Below are 14675 nucleotides of genomic sequence, written 5' to 3' on the forward strand. Positions count from 1 at the left end.
TTGGAAAACTCACCCACTGGCTATGGAGAGGCACTGAACCCAAACAATGTAATCACCAGTATGCACGGCCTTCCCCAAACCTAACTAATCCGCAGAATCCAAGGTTGCCTTGACTCCCAGTGCAAGCACACATGCGCCAAGAAGCCCGGATATGCTGAGAAATTCCCCTTGCAGTGACTTTGTAAACTATGTATGGGAATGTACACTCTGATAAGATATGCGTGTGAATATACAACTAAATATACAATGACCTCATAAAATATATCTGAATGCAGCTGTAATTGTACAATGGCTTCATAAAATAGATGTGAATGTACACCTACATGAATAATGGCTTCATAAAATGTCAATGTACTCTCTTTAAAAGTCAATTTAAAAAAAATTGAAAAAATAGAATCTTGGGAGATGGCTAAAGTATAACCAGCACAAGTAACACTGCAATTTTTTTCTTTTCAATATACAAATTACTAATAAGTGACAGGAAGTTTTGAGAGATTGTTCAGACTTCACATAGGTGTGTACAGCTCAGTTATTAATGTGAGCACCATAATTTTACAATAGTCTGATTGTTATACAAAGATGTTATGTAACATAGCATTTTATATTGTACTTTTGTGAAAATTCAAACAATTGGTAAAGAAACCACATGTCTTAAGTTGTGAATTGGATTGTCAGACCCAATCTAGAATCAAAATCATGGCAAACATAACCAACATTGCCCTGTGTAATTATTAGGATTTTCTGCATTGAGCAGCCACTTCTACCAGAATTTCTCCATTAAGAGGTAGCTGAACTCTTTGAAACATTTTACCTCTATTTGAATGCACAATATCTCCCCCACTTCTAAATTCCTCCTCTTATAAACACACAAAACACCAGTCCCAATGCCTTCTCCCAAAGCTCTGTCTGCCATCATCTCTATAACTTGGCACCTAGATGCTTAGAGGTTGAAGAGGTCAATGTTCTCCCTCCCTTATGCATCAACACCTCTGCTGTCAAGATTGGGAAGTTGCTATATGAGGAATCTAGAGCACAAAGCTGAATCGACAGACCATTTTGTCCTGAATCCTCTAAGAGCCAAGTGATTGTGTGCAGACATCCTGCATCCACAGCCACATACACTGGAGAAATGTTAGGAGTGATTAAAAAGAGTGGGACAGATCACAAATTGATTCAAATATTAATGTTCACTGTTGAGTGAAAGGTACCAAAATAGGTTAAAGTTTTAAGCTAAATTGAGCGATTCTTATTCTCAATGTATGAGACTCATGGTTCATTGTGGTACTGGCTCTCAAGTAATAAGATGGATTGCCCCAGTACAGATTCTGACAGAGGTCAGACACAGCAAATCTGCATCTGGTCCCAAGCAAGGAACACCAAAAAAAAAAGCCATCCATAACAAGCATTGATAAAGTGGTTTTAACAGTGAAAACTTTAAAAATTGAGCAGACTGTCACAGGCCAATAGTCTACTGCAAGTGTGTACCAATCTGCAGAATGTAGATTTATCCCCGTGATTCGCAACACTCGATTCTCAGCTGAGTTGTCTGTGGAAGTTGCTGAGCAGAAGCTGAACGCTTTCCCACACGAGGCAAGAGTTCGAGGATAAGTCCAGTTGGGCTGCACGCCCACATCTCCTTGCATTTGGTTATGAAACACTAATGGATGAAGCCTGATCCAGTAACGGGGTGGGTGGGGGGGGGGGGGGGGGGGAGGAAAGAGGGAAATGAAAAATATAATTTCAGAAACAGAAAAGAGACATTTTTAAAAGATCCAGGTAGGTACATTAAAAATTGTTTGTGGGGAATTAGGTGATGCAGTGGGTTAACAGACTGTCGTGACAACCCAATTTAAAACAACATTTTGGTTTGTGAAATACCAGTCAAAAATCGACCAATCCAAAGTAAAAAGGATGCAAAAAGTGATGCTCTAGTTTATAGCTGGTTGTCAAAATGTTTCTTTTAAAGAGAAGTGAAAGTCAGAGGGATTTATTTTTTGTTCCCACACTATACGGAAAGCAAGAGGAAAATATTCACTGACTTTTTTAAAATATCCGATTTCTCACTCCCACAGGGGCCTCAGCCAATCTGGCGATGTCACCATAAGGGGTAGCTCTTAGCAAATCGGAGCAATGAAATTATATTAAACTTGGTTCGACCACACAGAGTACTGTGCTCAGTCATCATCTCCATATTACAAGAGAGAGATATAGATGCACTGGAGAAAGTGGAAAAAAAACTTAAAGGTGATACCAGAACTGAGAGGTTATAACTATCAGGAAAGATTGAACAGGCTGGGGCTCTTTTCTCTAGAAAAAAGACTGAGGGGTGACCCGAGACAGATCTTTAAGATTATGAAAGGGTTTGATAGGGTAGATGTAGACTCGATGTTTCCACTAGTGGAGGAGACCAGAACTAGGGGTCATAAATATAAGGTAGTCACTAATAAATCCAATAAGGAATTCAGAAGAAACTTCTTTACCCCGAGATGGTTAGACTATGGAACCTGTTACCACGTGGAGTAGCTGAGGCAAATAGCATAGATGCATTTTAAGGGAAAGCTAGAAAAATGGATGAGGGAGAAAGGAATAGAAGGATACAGGCTATATGGGCCGAATGGCCTCTTCTTTCTGTGCTGTAACTATTCATTGATAGGATGAGATGAAGTAGGGTGGGAGCGGGCTCGTGCGGAGCATAAACACCAGCATAGACCAGATAGGCCGAATGGCCTGTTTCGGTGCTGTAAAATTCCACATAATTCTATGTAACCTGAGAACCAATCCAGAGCTGCCTATCACAGGGAATAGTGTTCATCCGCCTGCACACACGGCGAATAACATACTTACCGCCCCCAGGTCAAGCTGCTGTGAATCAGCTCCAAGGCCAATCCGAAGTCACAGGTCCCATTTTCATTAGCTCCTCTGGGTTGTCTCTGCAACGATGTCACCAAAATGGCCAAGCAGCAGGGAGACTCAACCCTGGTAGCTGGTGTTTATCGCTCCGGTGTTTGCCAGCCCGTGATTTGCCACCTATTAAAGTCAACGGGTGGAAAATCGTGGGCTGGTAAAGGCAGGAGTAGAAAACCCTGGCCTGCATGTTTCTGCGGGGGGTAGAAGGAGTCACTGAATTATTTTTCTTTACTTTGCTACATTAGATTTTATTCCCCAATTCCCTTTAGAATTTTCATTATTCAGTAAATTTAATGCAGTGGGATGTTTCTGAGTACAGTAAATGGGGATGGGGAAGACATGACAACTAAGTGTTTACAGCGTATATTTTTCTTTAAATCAGCAAATCAAAAATAATGGGAAAGCAAAATAAAGCCAGTTGCTCAAAGCCATACAAACCTAGCCTTTTTATTTTGGGCCCTGATCAAAATTAAAACTCTGCAACTGTGGCTTATTTAATGAAACATTTCATCCTTCTGCCCCACTGTTTTAGATTTCAATTTCTCACTGTCTCTCTATGTCACATGCTATTCCTCACTCGGGACAGCAGGTAGAAGAAACTGACCCCCTGCCTAAAGCATCCATGTTCTTGAGTTAGCTGACAGAAAGTGTACAAGTGTGACCCACTCTCACATCTTCCACTATTCCCTGCAGGAAAGCATCTGGTCTCTATCCCCACCCCCACACAATGTAACAGCATGGCTGAGACCAAGCATTCACAGCACAGACAACTGCGGGCATCAATCCAGCATTGCACTGGATTGTTTTTTTTATATAATTGAGAATTAAGTTAAAACTGTCATAGATAGGGTTTTTATCTAAATAAGATGTGCAGTTGCTGGGATTGAGCCATTGAAATTTATATCTGGTGACTATTTTGGTTTGGAACTACTGCCCACTGCTCAACTTAGAGGGCTACCAAAGCTAAGGCGGCTTAAATAAGCAAATAAATAATGAGCAAGGAGGTGAATGTATGACGTGACCTTATAAGAACAGTGGTTCATTTGGCATACAGAGGAGCTGACCCAATTACTAATGTGCCTCAAAATAAAACCAGAATACCTGTGTTTCATCTCATTAAATCCAGCAACAATTGAAAAACAAAATAACCAACACAAATTGGATCCATAGACTTGACTTTTGATCCACAGTAATGTTTTGTTACACCAGCTCTGAGCAGCATATTTACACAGAGGTGCATAGAGGATGATTCATCAAAACGTGATGTACTCAATGAGCTTACTAGGAACTTTACAGCACTGCAAGAATCAACTGCAGGGGCCGGCCGACATCAACTCCAAGAAAGTCATCTTTCCTAAACTCAGTCTCGGGAAAGTTTTCCCTGAAATCTAACAATACAAATTTGCAGCAGTGTAAACAAGCAGTTACAGATATAAACCGTAGAGATAACTGCCCTGTACATAGTTTTACGACCAAGAACATGCTGGAAATGAAGAAACAAAGGCCTCCTCTAGGAATTAAACATTATTACTAGGTGCTTTACTATTACTACTCCAAACAGGCTATAGAAGCACAGATTCACTGCTCACACTTTTTTGAATTGCCTGTATGCACAAGAATGTGTATTTAAAAGTGGATTCATTCATAGATAGACTTATTTGCTAATTGATGCCCAACACGACGACACATAGGATCTGTTGTAACATCTCCCCCCTCCCCCCCAACCACCCTCAATCTGGTTCATCACTGGATCAAATTCCATTTGGCTTGTTAGTTCTGGAAATAAAATGACTGCTGTAGAAATTTTTATTTCCATTACATTGAAGCTCCCAGCGTTCCAAAGGATTCAAAGATTTTCCATTATTGTGGAATGCACGGTGACTGACTTGTGCAGGAAAATGGTTTGGAAGGGGAGGTTAACACTTCCACTGCTTTGGAGAAACATAAAAAAAAATGCTGCAATGTCAAAAGCAATATACCGCAAGGACCTTTTGTGTTTGATGGTAAGGGTTTGACTATACATACATCACAGACACTCTAGTTTTACAAGCTTTTTTTTTCTCCCCTAGATTACTCTGTCGCTTCACTGAGTCCCATTTTGTTTTAATCTCCCAGAGCTAGCTGACCTCAAGTTGTCATCTCGGATGAAGCACGCTTCTGTGGATATTTATGAAGAGGGGAGGGGGAGAAAAGCAGGTACAACACACACGCACACACAAATAAAAAGGGTTGGAAGCCAACTGGAGTCACTATGGAGAACGTGTTGCCAAGGCAACAGCGTATTTCCACATGCTAACAGCCCGTCCATTTGCCAGGCAACAGAACAGAACTCGTGATGCAACTGCACCTGTCTCAGCTATGCGTTGCCACGACAACGTTCTGGCTTCCATGGCTACCATCACGCTAATCACCTAGCGAGGCAGATGTACAGCAGTTTCCTTCTAAGCCCAGCTGTTCCTTGCAATCTCTCTTTTGACGATTGATGGTCTAGGCATGTGATGGAATGTGCTTCAACCCAGTAACAAGACAGTACATCTCTCCCCTCAGAGCTCCACACAGCTGCTGGTTGAAACCCGATATCACTGCAGGAAAGCTGCAACCTCTGATTCCTTACTTACTCAATGACATAAGCATAAACAAACATTTCCAGTCTCCTCCCCTACCGCTCCACTCCTCGAGCAATACATGTCCGACTCACCCTGCCATTAACTCGGATAAATGAGCACCTGAAGTAAATGCAACACCACAAACTCATGCTTACCTTTGATATCCCCGTGGGGAAGTGGGAGGTGTATTAAAAACATGAGAGTAAGGATGGTAGGGCGTCTTTTTCAATGCCTGAATAAGGTTTTGTCTGTATTCTGGGTCTATACACCATAAGGAGCCCTTCCCAATGCTCTGTAGGAAGAAAGAAAACATGTGTCACATACTGCAAGTTTCAAAATTTAATTCACCCGAGCAACTATTTCTTTTCCAGCAGGTTTAAGTTCAGTCTTGGCAAGTGCTATGTCACAAAAACACAAATCTATTTTATGAAAGAGGGCGCTTATTAAAATTAACAATTTCCACATTTGTACAGTAGGAGAGTTTGTTGTTAGGCAGACTGGTGAAATCAAGTCATTGCAATTGCTCTTTACACACAAAGATACCTACACAGTAACAGTGGGTTTACGCCAACATTCAATATTTGTTTTACTGTTCAAAGCAGCACATGTTGAGCTTTTCATTGCAAGGTTAAAGCTAGTGGACAAACAGCAGCACAGAATTCCTCTACTCTTCCGAGTATAGTTGTTCTATATAAAGCGCAGATGGCATAATTATCTTCACACATCTACTGTGAAAACAGCAGTCTTTGGGCTCATCTCAACAGTCGCATTTCCTGTACTTCACACCACTGACTGGCAACATAAGTGGGTGAACTTTGTTACGATATAGTATTTTGCTACATTCCCCAAAGTATTTACTTTTCACCCCGGGGGGGGGGGGGGGTGGGGAGCCCTAGAACTAAATCTCAAACTGTTTGTTTAAAAAAAAGTACAAAAGTATGTTTAAGTTGGTCTCACGCAAAGGACCTAAAAGAGTTCAACAGCAAAAAAAATCCACAGAACACAATGATAATAAAACTCACATGTACTGTAAAATCAGTCTGACAATAACCTTGCACAACGCAACAGGGACTGTTTTGTTTTATGAACCCATGACTTCCACAGTGCTGCCACCAATGGCAGTCACAGAGCAATGGCGGGAACTATGTAAAGTAAATGAGCAGCACAGAAACCCACCTAGAGGAGTGGATTTTGCTGCCAAATACAAAGGCCACAAATGGAGAGAGGCAGTGATCTCTTCTGCCTGTGGGTACACAGAGCAATCAGCCAAGCCTGTATCGGCCAGCAACATGGTTTTGAAAACCAGGAGGGAAGTTGCACAATGAAGTGGTTTGGGAAGAGAATTCCAAAGGAGAGTCACAGCGACTAAATTATCAGCCTCATTGGTGGAGTAGAGGGAGCAAAGGACAAGCAGCAATCCAGAGTCAGAGGAGTGACAGCTGCTGGGCTCAAATAATGAGCTAGGTGGTTTGTTATGTTATCTGAACTCCAAGATTATACCCATGCAACCAGCATTCTCTGTGCACAGGTGCTGAACATAGGTATCTCAGCTCATGCAGAACACCACCAACACAGACAAGACTTGTCGGGCTGAATGGCCTTTTCTGTGCTGAAATATTATGTCATTCTATTACCGTCAGGTACCAAATTCTGCATATGATACGCAATGTGTTTTTCTTATATGCACACACTAAAGCAGAGCAAAGGATCTCTACGATGGCTCAGCGTGTTTATTCATTAAGTATCTGAGCCATATAGACCAGGAAGTTAGATCACTGGTATGCGGCCAGGTCAGTGGAAGGAGTGCTACAATTAGCTACACGTGTTTAGGGATGGGGATTGGCCACAATTTCCACCTCTCATTGCTAACGAATGTACACGCAAGGTCAGGATAAGATCCGCACAGCTACGATGCCCTGTATGGTCGGAAGGCTTGCTGACATGCATTGTCGAGGTTCAAGCTTGAATGATGGTTACTTTGACATGATGCCATTGGAAATATACTCTAGCCAATGCCTTAGGGGTAAGGGGGGGAAGAGAGACTGGAAGTGGAGGAAGAGATGGGGGAGAACGAGAGGGGGAAAAATGGGGGAAGGGGAGAAATCAGTCAGAGTTCCTCTTTATTCAGGCTTTACTTCTCATTGGTAGTATAATATATAGCATTTGAATACATAATACATAGAATATAGAAAAATCCCAACTCAGTTCTACTCTGTTGCTACCCCCAATGGAGGGAGGAGCTCTGGAGTGAGTCTAGACTCAGTAGCCTATTAATACCGTAGCTATAAAGCTAATTTGCAGCTGAGCTGTACTAAATCCCAGATGCAAACAGCCACAGAGAAAACAAACCCGCACAGTTGGCACAGAACGAGAACTATCATCAATCCACACTCAGCCAACAGAAGGTACATTTTCTACAGGGCAGGAATGTTCTTCCTACCCTTTGGGGGCACCATTCCGTGTAACAGTCTGACAATGCGGATGCTGTCCCACTGAGGGCAGACAAGTGCAAACTACAGTCAAAGTTGGGATTCAAACCTGTGCCTCTGCAATTCAGAGTCCAACACCCAACTGCTGAGGTTGGCTGCCCAGTTTGACTTTTTTTTAAAACAAATATGTTGCTGAAATTTTAAATAAACCTGCATAGGTCATTCTTGCTTCAAAAGTAATTCAGTGTGCAGAGTGCTTTGAAGCGCTTCAACTTGATTAAAGCGCTATACAAAGAGCAAGGTTTTTTTTTGAACTGTGCAAAGCAAAACAGTCATATCCCTTAATCATTCAGTTTCATGATTTTGGGTTCAGTTTGCAAAGCTGTAAGGAAGCATCAAGACTTTCAAATTTCAGTGTATGGATCAGGAAGACCATACATGCTATCCCCTGGTGTGTGCTGAAGCAGTAGAAGCACTATGACTGGCCTCAGTATCCCTGGGCATGACATGAGGAAAAGCAGTCAACCTTCCCTTCTTAATCTCTATTCAACGATCCCATAGAATCACAGAACTTTACAGAACAGATGGCGGCCATTCGGCCAATCATGTCTGTGCGGCTAAAAAAAAAAGTTATCCAGCCTAATCCCACTGTCCAGCTCTTGGTCTGTAGACTTGTAGGTCACGGCACTTATTAAATGCGACGCGGGTTTCTGCCTCTACCACTTTCAGGCTGAGAGTTCCAGACCCCCACCACCCTCTGGGTGAAAAAAGTTTCTCCTCAACTCCACTTTAATCCTTCTACCAATTACTTTAAATCTACACCCCCTGGTTATTGACCTCTGCTAAGGGAAATCGGTCCTTCCTATCTACTTTATTTAGGCCCCTCATAATTTTATACACTTCAATTAAATCTCCCCTCAGCATCCTCTGTTCCAAAGAAAAGCGACCCCAGCCTATCCAATCTTTCCTAATAGCTAAAATTCTCCAGCCCTGGCAACATCCTCATAAATCTCGTCTGTACCCTCTCTAGTGCAATCACATCTTTCCTGTAATGTGGTGACCAGAACTGTACCCAGTACTCTAGCTGTGGCCTAAACTAGTGTTTGATACAGTTCTAGCATAAACTCCCTGCTCTTATATTCTATGCCTCAGCTAATAATGGAAAGTATACCGTATGCCTTTTTAGTTACCTGTCCTGCTACCTTCAGGGATCTGTGGACATGCACTTCAAGGTCCCTCTGTTCCTCTACACCTCTCAGTACCCTCCCATTTATTATGTATTACCTTGGCTTGTTTGCTCTCCCCAAATGCATTATCTTACACTTCTCCGGATTGAATTCCATTTTGCCACTTTTCTGCCCACCTGACCAGTCCATTGGCATCTTCCTGCAGTCTACAGCTTTAGAAAATAAGGGACAGGAGTAGAAGTAGGCCATTTGGTTCCTCAAGCCTGCTCTGCCATTCAGTGAGATCATGGCTGATCTATTCTGGCCTCAACGCCATTTTCCTGCCTGTTTCCCATACCCTTTGACTCCCACGCTAATCAAGGCTAACTCAGCCTTGAACATATTCAATGACTCAGCCTCCACTGCTCTTTGGGGCAAAGAATTCCAAAAGGTTCATAACCCTCAGAAGAAATTTCTCCTCATCTCAGTCTTAAATGGGCAACCCCTTATTCTGAAACTATGCCCCCTAGTTCTAGATTCCCCTATGAGGTGAAACATCCTCTCAGCATTTACCCTATCAAGCCCCCTCAGAATCTTGTATGTTTCAATAAGATCTCCTCTCATTCTTCTAAACTCCAGTGAGTATAGACCCAACCTGTTCAATCTTTCCTCATAAGAAAACCCTTCCATACCCAGAAGCAACCTAGTGAACCTCTTCTGAACCGTCTCCAATGCAAGTATATTCTTCCTTAAATAAGGGGACCAAAACTGTACGCAGTACTCTAGGTGTGGTCTCACCAGCACCTTGTACAGTTGTAGCAAGACTTCCCTTGCCTTCCTAATAGCCTGCTGCACCTGTATGCTAACTTTTTGTGTTTCATGTACGAGGACACCCAAATCCCTCTGTACCGCAGAATTCTGAAGTCTTTCTCCATTTATACAATATTTTGTTTTTTTATTCTTCCCACCAAAGTGGATGACTTCACATTTTACTCCATCTGCCAAATTTTGCACACTCGCTTAACCTATGATTATCCTTTGCAGACTCTCATAGAGTCATAGAGTCATACAGCACGGATAGAGGCCCTTCGGCCCATCGTGTCCGCGCCGGCCATCAGCCCTGTCTACTCGAATCCCATATTCCAGCATTTGGTCTGTGTCCTCATCACAACTTACTTTTCCACTTATCTTTGTATCACCAGCAAATATGGCCACAGTACTCTCATTTCCTTCATCCAAGTTATTGATATAGATAGTAAATAGTTGAGGCCCCAGCACCGATTCCTGCGGCACCCCACTAGTTAGATTGCCATCCTGAAAATGACCCCTTTATCCCGACTCTGTTTTCTATTAGTTAGCCAATCCTCTATCCATGCTGATATATTACCCCCAACACAATGAGCTCTTACCTTGTGCAGTAACCTTGTACGTGGCACCTCGAATATTTTTACAAATACAAATACATTACAACGACTGATTCCCCTTTATCCACCCTGCTCGTTACTTTCCTCAAAGAACTCTAATAAATGTCAAACACGATTTCCCATTCCCATAAAACCATGCTGACTCTCCTTAATTTTATTTTGAGTCTCTAAATGTCCTGCTACTACTTCCTGAATAATCGATTCTAGCATTTATTCCTCACTATCAACCACACAGCCAATTTTTGTATCATCTACAAACTTATGTTTTTATTCGTTCATGGGATGTGGGCGTCGCTGGCAAGGTCATCATTTATTGCCCATCCCCAATTGCCCTTGAGAAGGTGGAGGTGAGCCACCTTCTTGAACCGCTGCAGTCCATGTGGTGAAGGTTCTCCCACAGTGCTGTTAGGTAGGGAGTTCCAGGATTTTGACCCAGCAAAGATGAAGGAACGGCGATATATTTCCAAGTCGGGATGGTGTGTGACTTGGAGGGGAACGTGCAGGTGGTGTTGTTCCCATGTGCCTGCTGCTCTTGTCCTTCTAGGTGGTTGAGGTCGTGGGTTTGGGAGGTGCTGTCGCAGAAGCCTTGGCGAGTTGCTGCAGTGCATCCTGTGGATGGTACACATTGCAGCCACGGTGCGCTGGTGGTGAAGGGAGTGAATGTTTAGGGTGGTGGATGGGGTGCTAATCAAGCGGGCTGCTTTGACCTGGATGGTGTCGAGCTTCTTGAGTGTTGTTGGAGCTGCACTCATCCAGGCAAATGGAGTGTATTCCATCACACTCCTGACTTGTGCCTTGTAGATGGTGGAAAGGCTTTGGGGAGTCAGGAGGTGAGTTACTCGCCGCAGAATACCCAGCCTCTGACCTGCTCTTGTAGCCACAGTATTTATATGGCTGGTCCAGTTAAGTTTCTGGTCAATGGTGACCCCCCCACACCCCCAGGATGTTGATGGTGGGGGATTCGGCGATGGTAATGCCGTTGAATGTCAAGGAGTGGTGGTTAGACTCTATCTTCTTAATCATGCTCCCTACATTTAAGTCTAAATCATTGATATATACCACAAAAAGCAAGGGACTTAGTACTGAACCCTGTGGAACCCCACTGGAAACGCCTTCCAGTCACAAAAACACCCATCGACCATTACCCTTTGCTTCCTGCCACTGAGTCAATTTTGGATCCAAAATGCCACTTTCCCTTGGATCCCATGGGCTTTTATTTTTCTGACCGGTCTGCCATGTGGGACCTTGTCAAAAGCCTTGCTAAAATCCATGTACACTACATCAAATGTGCTACCCTCATCGACCCTCCTTGTTACCTCCTCAAAAAATTCAATCAAGTTAGTCAGACACGACCTTCCCTTAACAAATCCACGCAGACTGTCCTGGATTAATCAGTGCTGGAAATAGTACAGGTGTGAACTCGGTAAGCCTTAGCTTTGACAACTGACACTCGCTATCAAGCTTTGTGTATGAAGAATATCAATCCAGGCAAGGTATTGGAGGGTGGCTGGCACCCATAGAACCTGCAGTACGAGTCAACAATTTCAGGAGAGCAAGGCAGAAAACAAGAAGAAAATTGAGAAAAAAAAGTCAACAAACTGAAAGAATGGATGATTAAAATTCAGGATAGATCACCCCTTGCCTGCCTACACAGGTGGAATCCAGGAGTCGTAGCAGAGGTTGGAGAGGTCATAATCCTTAACATTTTCTGGTCATACCCAAATAGATCAGATTCTACTGGCAGAAAGTGCTGCACAACATAACTGGCCCTACCTCGAATCAGTCCACAAGTCAGTGAAGCTCACTCACTACAACTATGTACCTTGTACACTGCTTCCTGTTAATATACACCAACATACTGGAACCAAACAATGGGATGAACATCTTTCATTTACCATATTCTCAATATATAGAACACAGAACTTTGCACTCCTGTTTTGCTCTGCAAGAAATATATTTGTAATGCATAATATGGATTTTTAAAATGTGTAATGCTTCAAATTCCGTAAATGTTGTAATTGGGCAGGCTTCCAGTGAAACCTTTAAACCTAATGTAAAAACAATCCGCAAGTTAGCAAAACAAGCCTATATTAGTAACATGAAACAAAAACAGAAAATGCTGACAACACTCAGGTCAGTCAGCATCTGTGGAAAGAGCAGAAAAGTTAATGTATCGGATTTAGACTTTTCATCAGTGTCCACACCTGAAACGTAAAGTCTGTCCTTTCCACAGATGTTGCCTGACCTGCTGCATTTTCTGTTTTTGTTTCAGATTTCTAGCCTCTGCAGTTTTTTGTTGGTTAGTAACATGGTCAATTCATGTGGTCTACAGCACTAAAAAGGTTGCTATAGCAACCATGCTGCCATTCAAAATGGATTTTACTTTCAAGTTCTGAAAATTCTGGTTATCGTATGGACTGTCAAATTTACTCACTTTAAAAATGTTTTTAATCCATACTTTGAGGTATTAGTCTCACAGGTGGTGTCGGGACAGAGGGGAGGCACTTTTCAGTGGTAGGAATCATAAAGGAAGAACCAAACTGGGCAACTTTCACATAACTGCCAGAGGTCAGTTATTGTGCACACTGGCAAACAATTGGGATTAGGTCATCTGTCCACAACCAGGATGTTTCAAGTTTTGGGTCTGCTTTAGATGTCAGATATAGGCCCCAAGGTAGCAGCTGTAAAGTGGCAGAATGTATAAATGCAAAGATGAGACAAGCATGTAGCAAAGGCACTGTGGTTTTAATGGGGGATTTTAACTTTCATATAGATTGGGATAAGCAGATGAGCTCATGTCAGAAAGCTAGCGAATTTCTTGTGTGTCCAGAACAACTTTCTGCAACAATGTGACCTAGAACCAACAAGGGGGCAGGCCATATTAGATTTAATATAATGAGTAATAAGACAGATTTCGTTAACAGCCTAACGGTGAGTGAACATTTATCTAATAGCGATCATAATATGATCGAGTTCAACATTGTGATTGAAAAGGGAGAAACCCATAACAGCTACTAAGATTCTAAATTTAAGTAAGGCCGAATTCAACGGGATAAGAACATAAGAACATAAGAAATTGGAGCAGGAGTAGGCCAATCGGCCCCTCGAGCCTGCTCCGCCATTCAATAAGATCATGGCTGATCTGATCCCAACCACAAATCTAAAGAACACAAGAAGTCGGAGCAGGACCCGGCCACACAGCCCCTGGGCCCTCTCCGCCACCCACAGGGCATTGACCGATCCGAACTCAGCTTCATGTCCAATTTCCTGCCCGCTCCCCATAACCCCTAATTCCCTTTACTTCTAGGAAACTGTCTATTTCTGTTTTAAATTTATCTAATGATGTAGCTTCCACAGCTTCCTGGGGCAGCAAATTCCACAGACCTACCACCCTCTGAGTGAAGAAGTTTCTCCTCATCTCAGTTTTGAAAGAGCAGCCCCTTATTCTAAGATTATGCCCCCTAGTTCTAGTTTCACCCATCTTTGGGAACATCCTTACTGCATCAACCCGATCAAGACCCTTCACAATCTTATATGTTTCAATAAGATCGCCTCTCATTCTTCTGAACTCCAATGAGTAGAGTCCCAATCTACTCAACCTCTCCTCATATGTCCGCCCCCTCATCCCCGGGATTAACCGAGTGAACCTTCTTTGTACTGCCTCGAGAGCAAGTATGTCTTTTCTTAAGTATGGACACCAAAACTGTATGCAGTATTCCAGGTGCGGTCTCACCAATACCTTATATAACTGCAGCAATACCTCCTTGTTTTTATATTCTATCCCCCTAGCAATAAAAGCCAACATTCCGTTGGCTTTCTTGATCACCTGCTGCACCTGCATACCAACTTTTTGATTTTCTTGCACTAGGACCCCCAGATCCCTTTGTACTGCAGTACTTTCCAGTCTCTCGCCATTAAGAAAATAACTTGCTCTCTGATTTTTCCTGCCAAAGTGCATAACCTCACATTTTCCAATATTATATTGCATCTGCCAAATCTCCGCCCACTCACCCAGCCTGTCCATATCCCCTTGCAGGTTTTTTATGTCCTCCTCACTCTCTACTTTCCCTCCCATCTTTGTATCATCTGCAAATTTTGATATGTTGCACTCGGTCCCCTCCTCCAAATCGTTAATATAGATTG

At 42.7% G+C, this 14675-nt stretch overlaps 1 protein-coding gene across 6 annotated transcripts in view; it reads right to left on the reverse strand.

The window, feature by feature from the left end:
- The window catches only part of foxn3 (forkhead box N3), a 324620-nt gene that overhangs the window by 140699 nt on the left and 169246 nt on the right, over positions 1 to 14675 (reverse strand). For all 6 annotated transcript variants that reach the window (XM_067992053.1, XM_067992047.1, XM_067992050.1 and 3 more), the window contains one exon: positions 5669 to 5805. In XM_067992053.1, coding sequence (XP_067848154.1) covers positions 5669 to 5805 — 137 coding nt within the window. The remainder of the gene's footprint in view (positions 1 to 5668; positions 5806 to 14675) is intronic.

The sequence above is a fragment of the Heptranchias perlo genome, chromosome 10, assembly GCF_035084215.1.
Source record: "Heptranchias perlo isolate sHepPer1 chromosome 10, sHepPer1.hap1, whole genome shotgun sequence".
NCBI lineage: Eukaryota > Metazoa > Chordata > Chondrichthyes > Hexanchiformes > Hexanchidae > Heptranchias > Heptranchias perlo.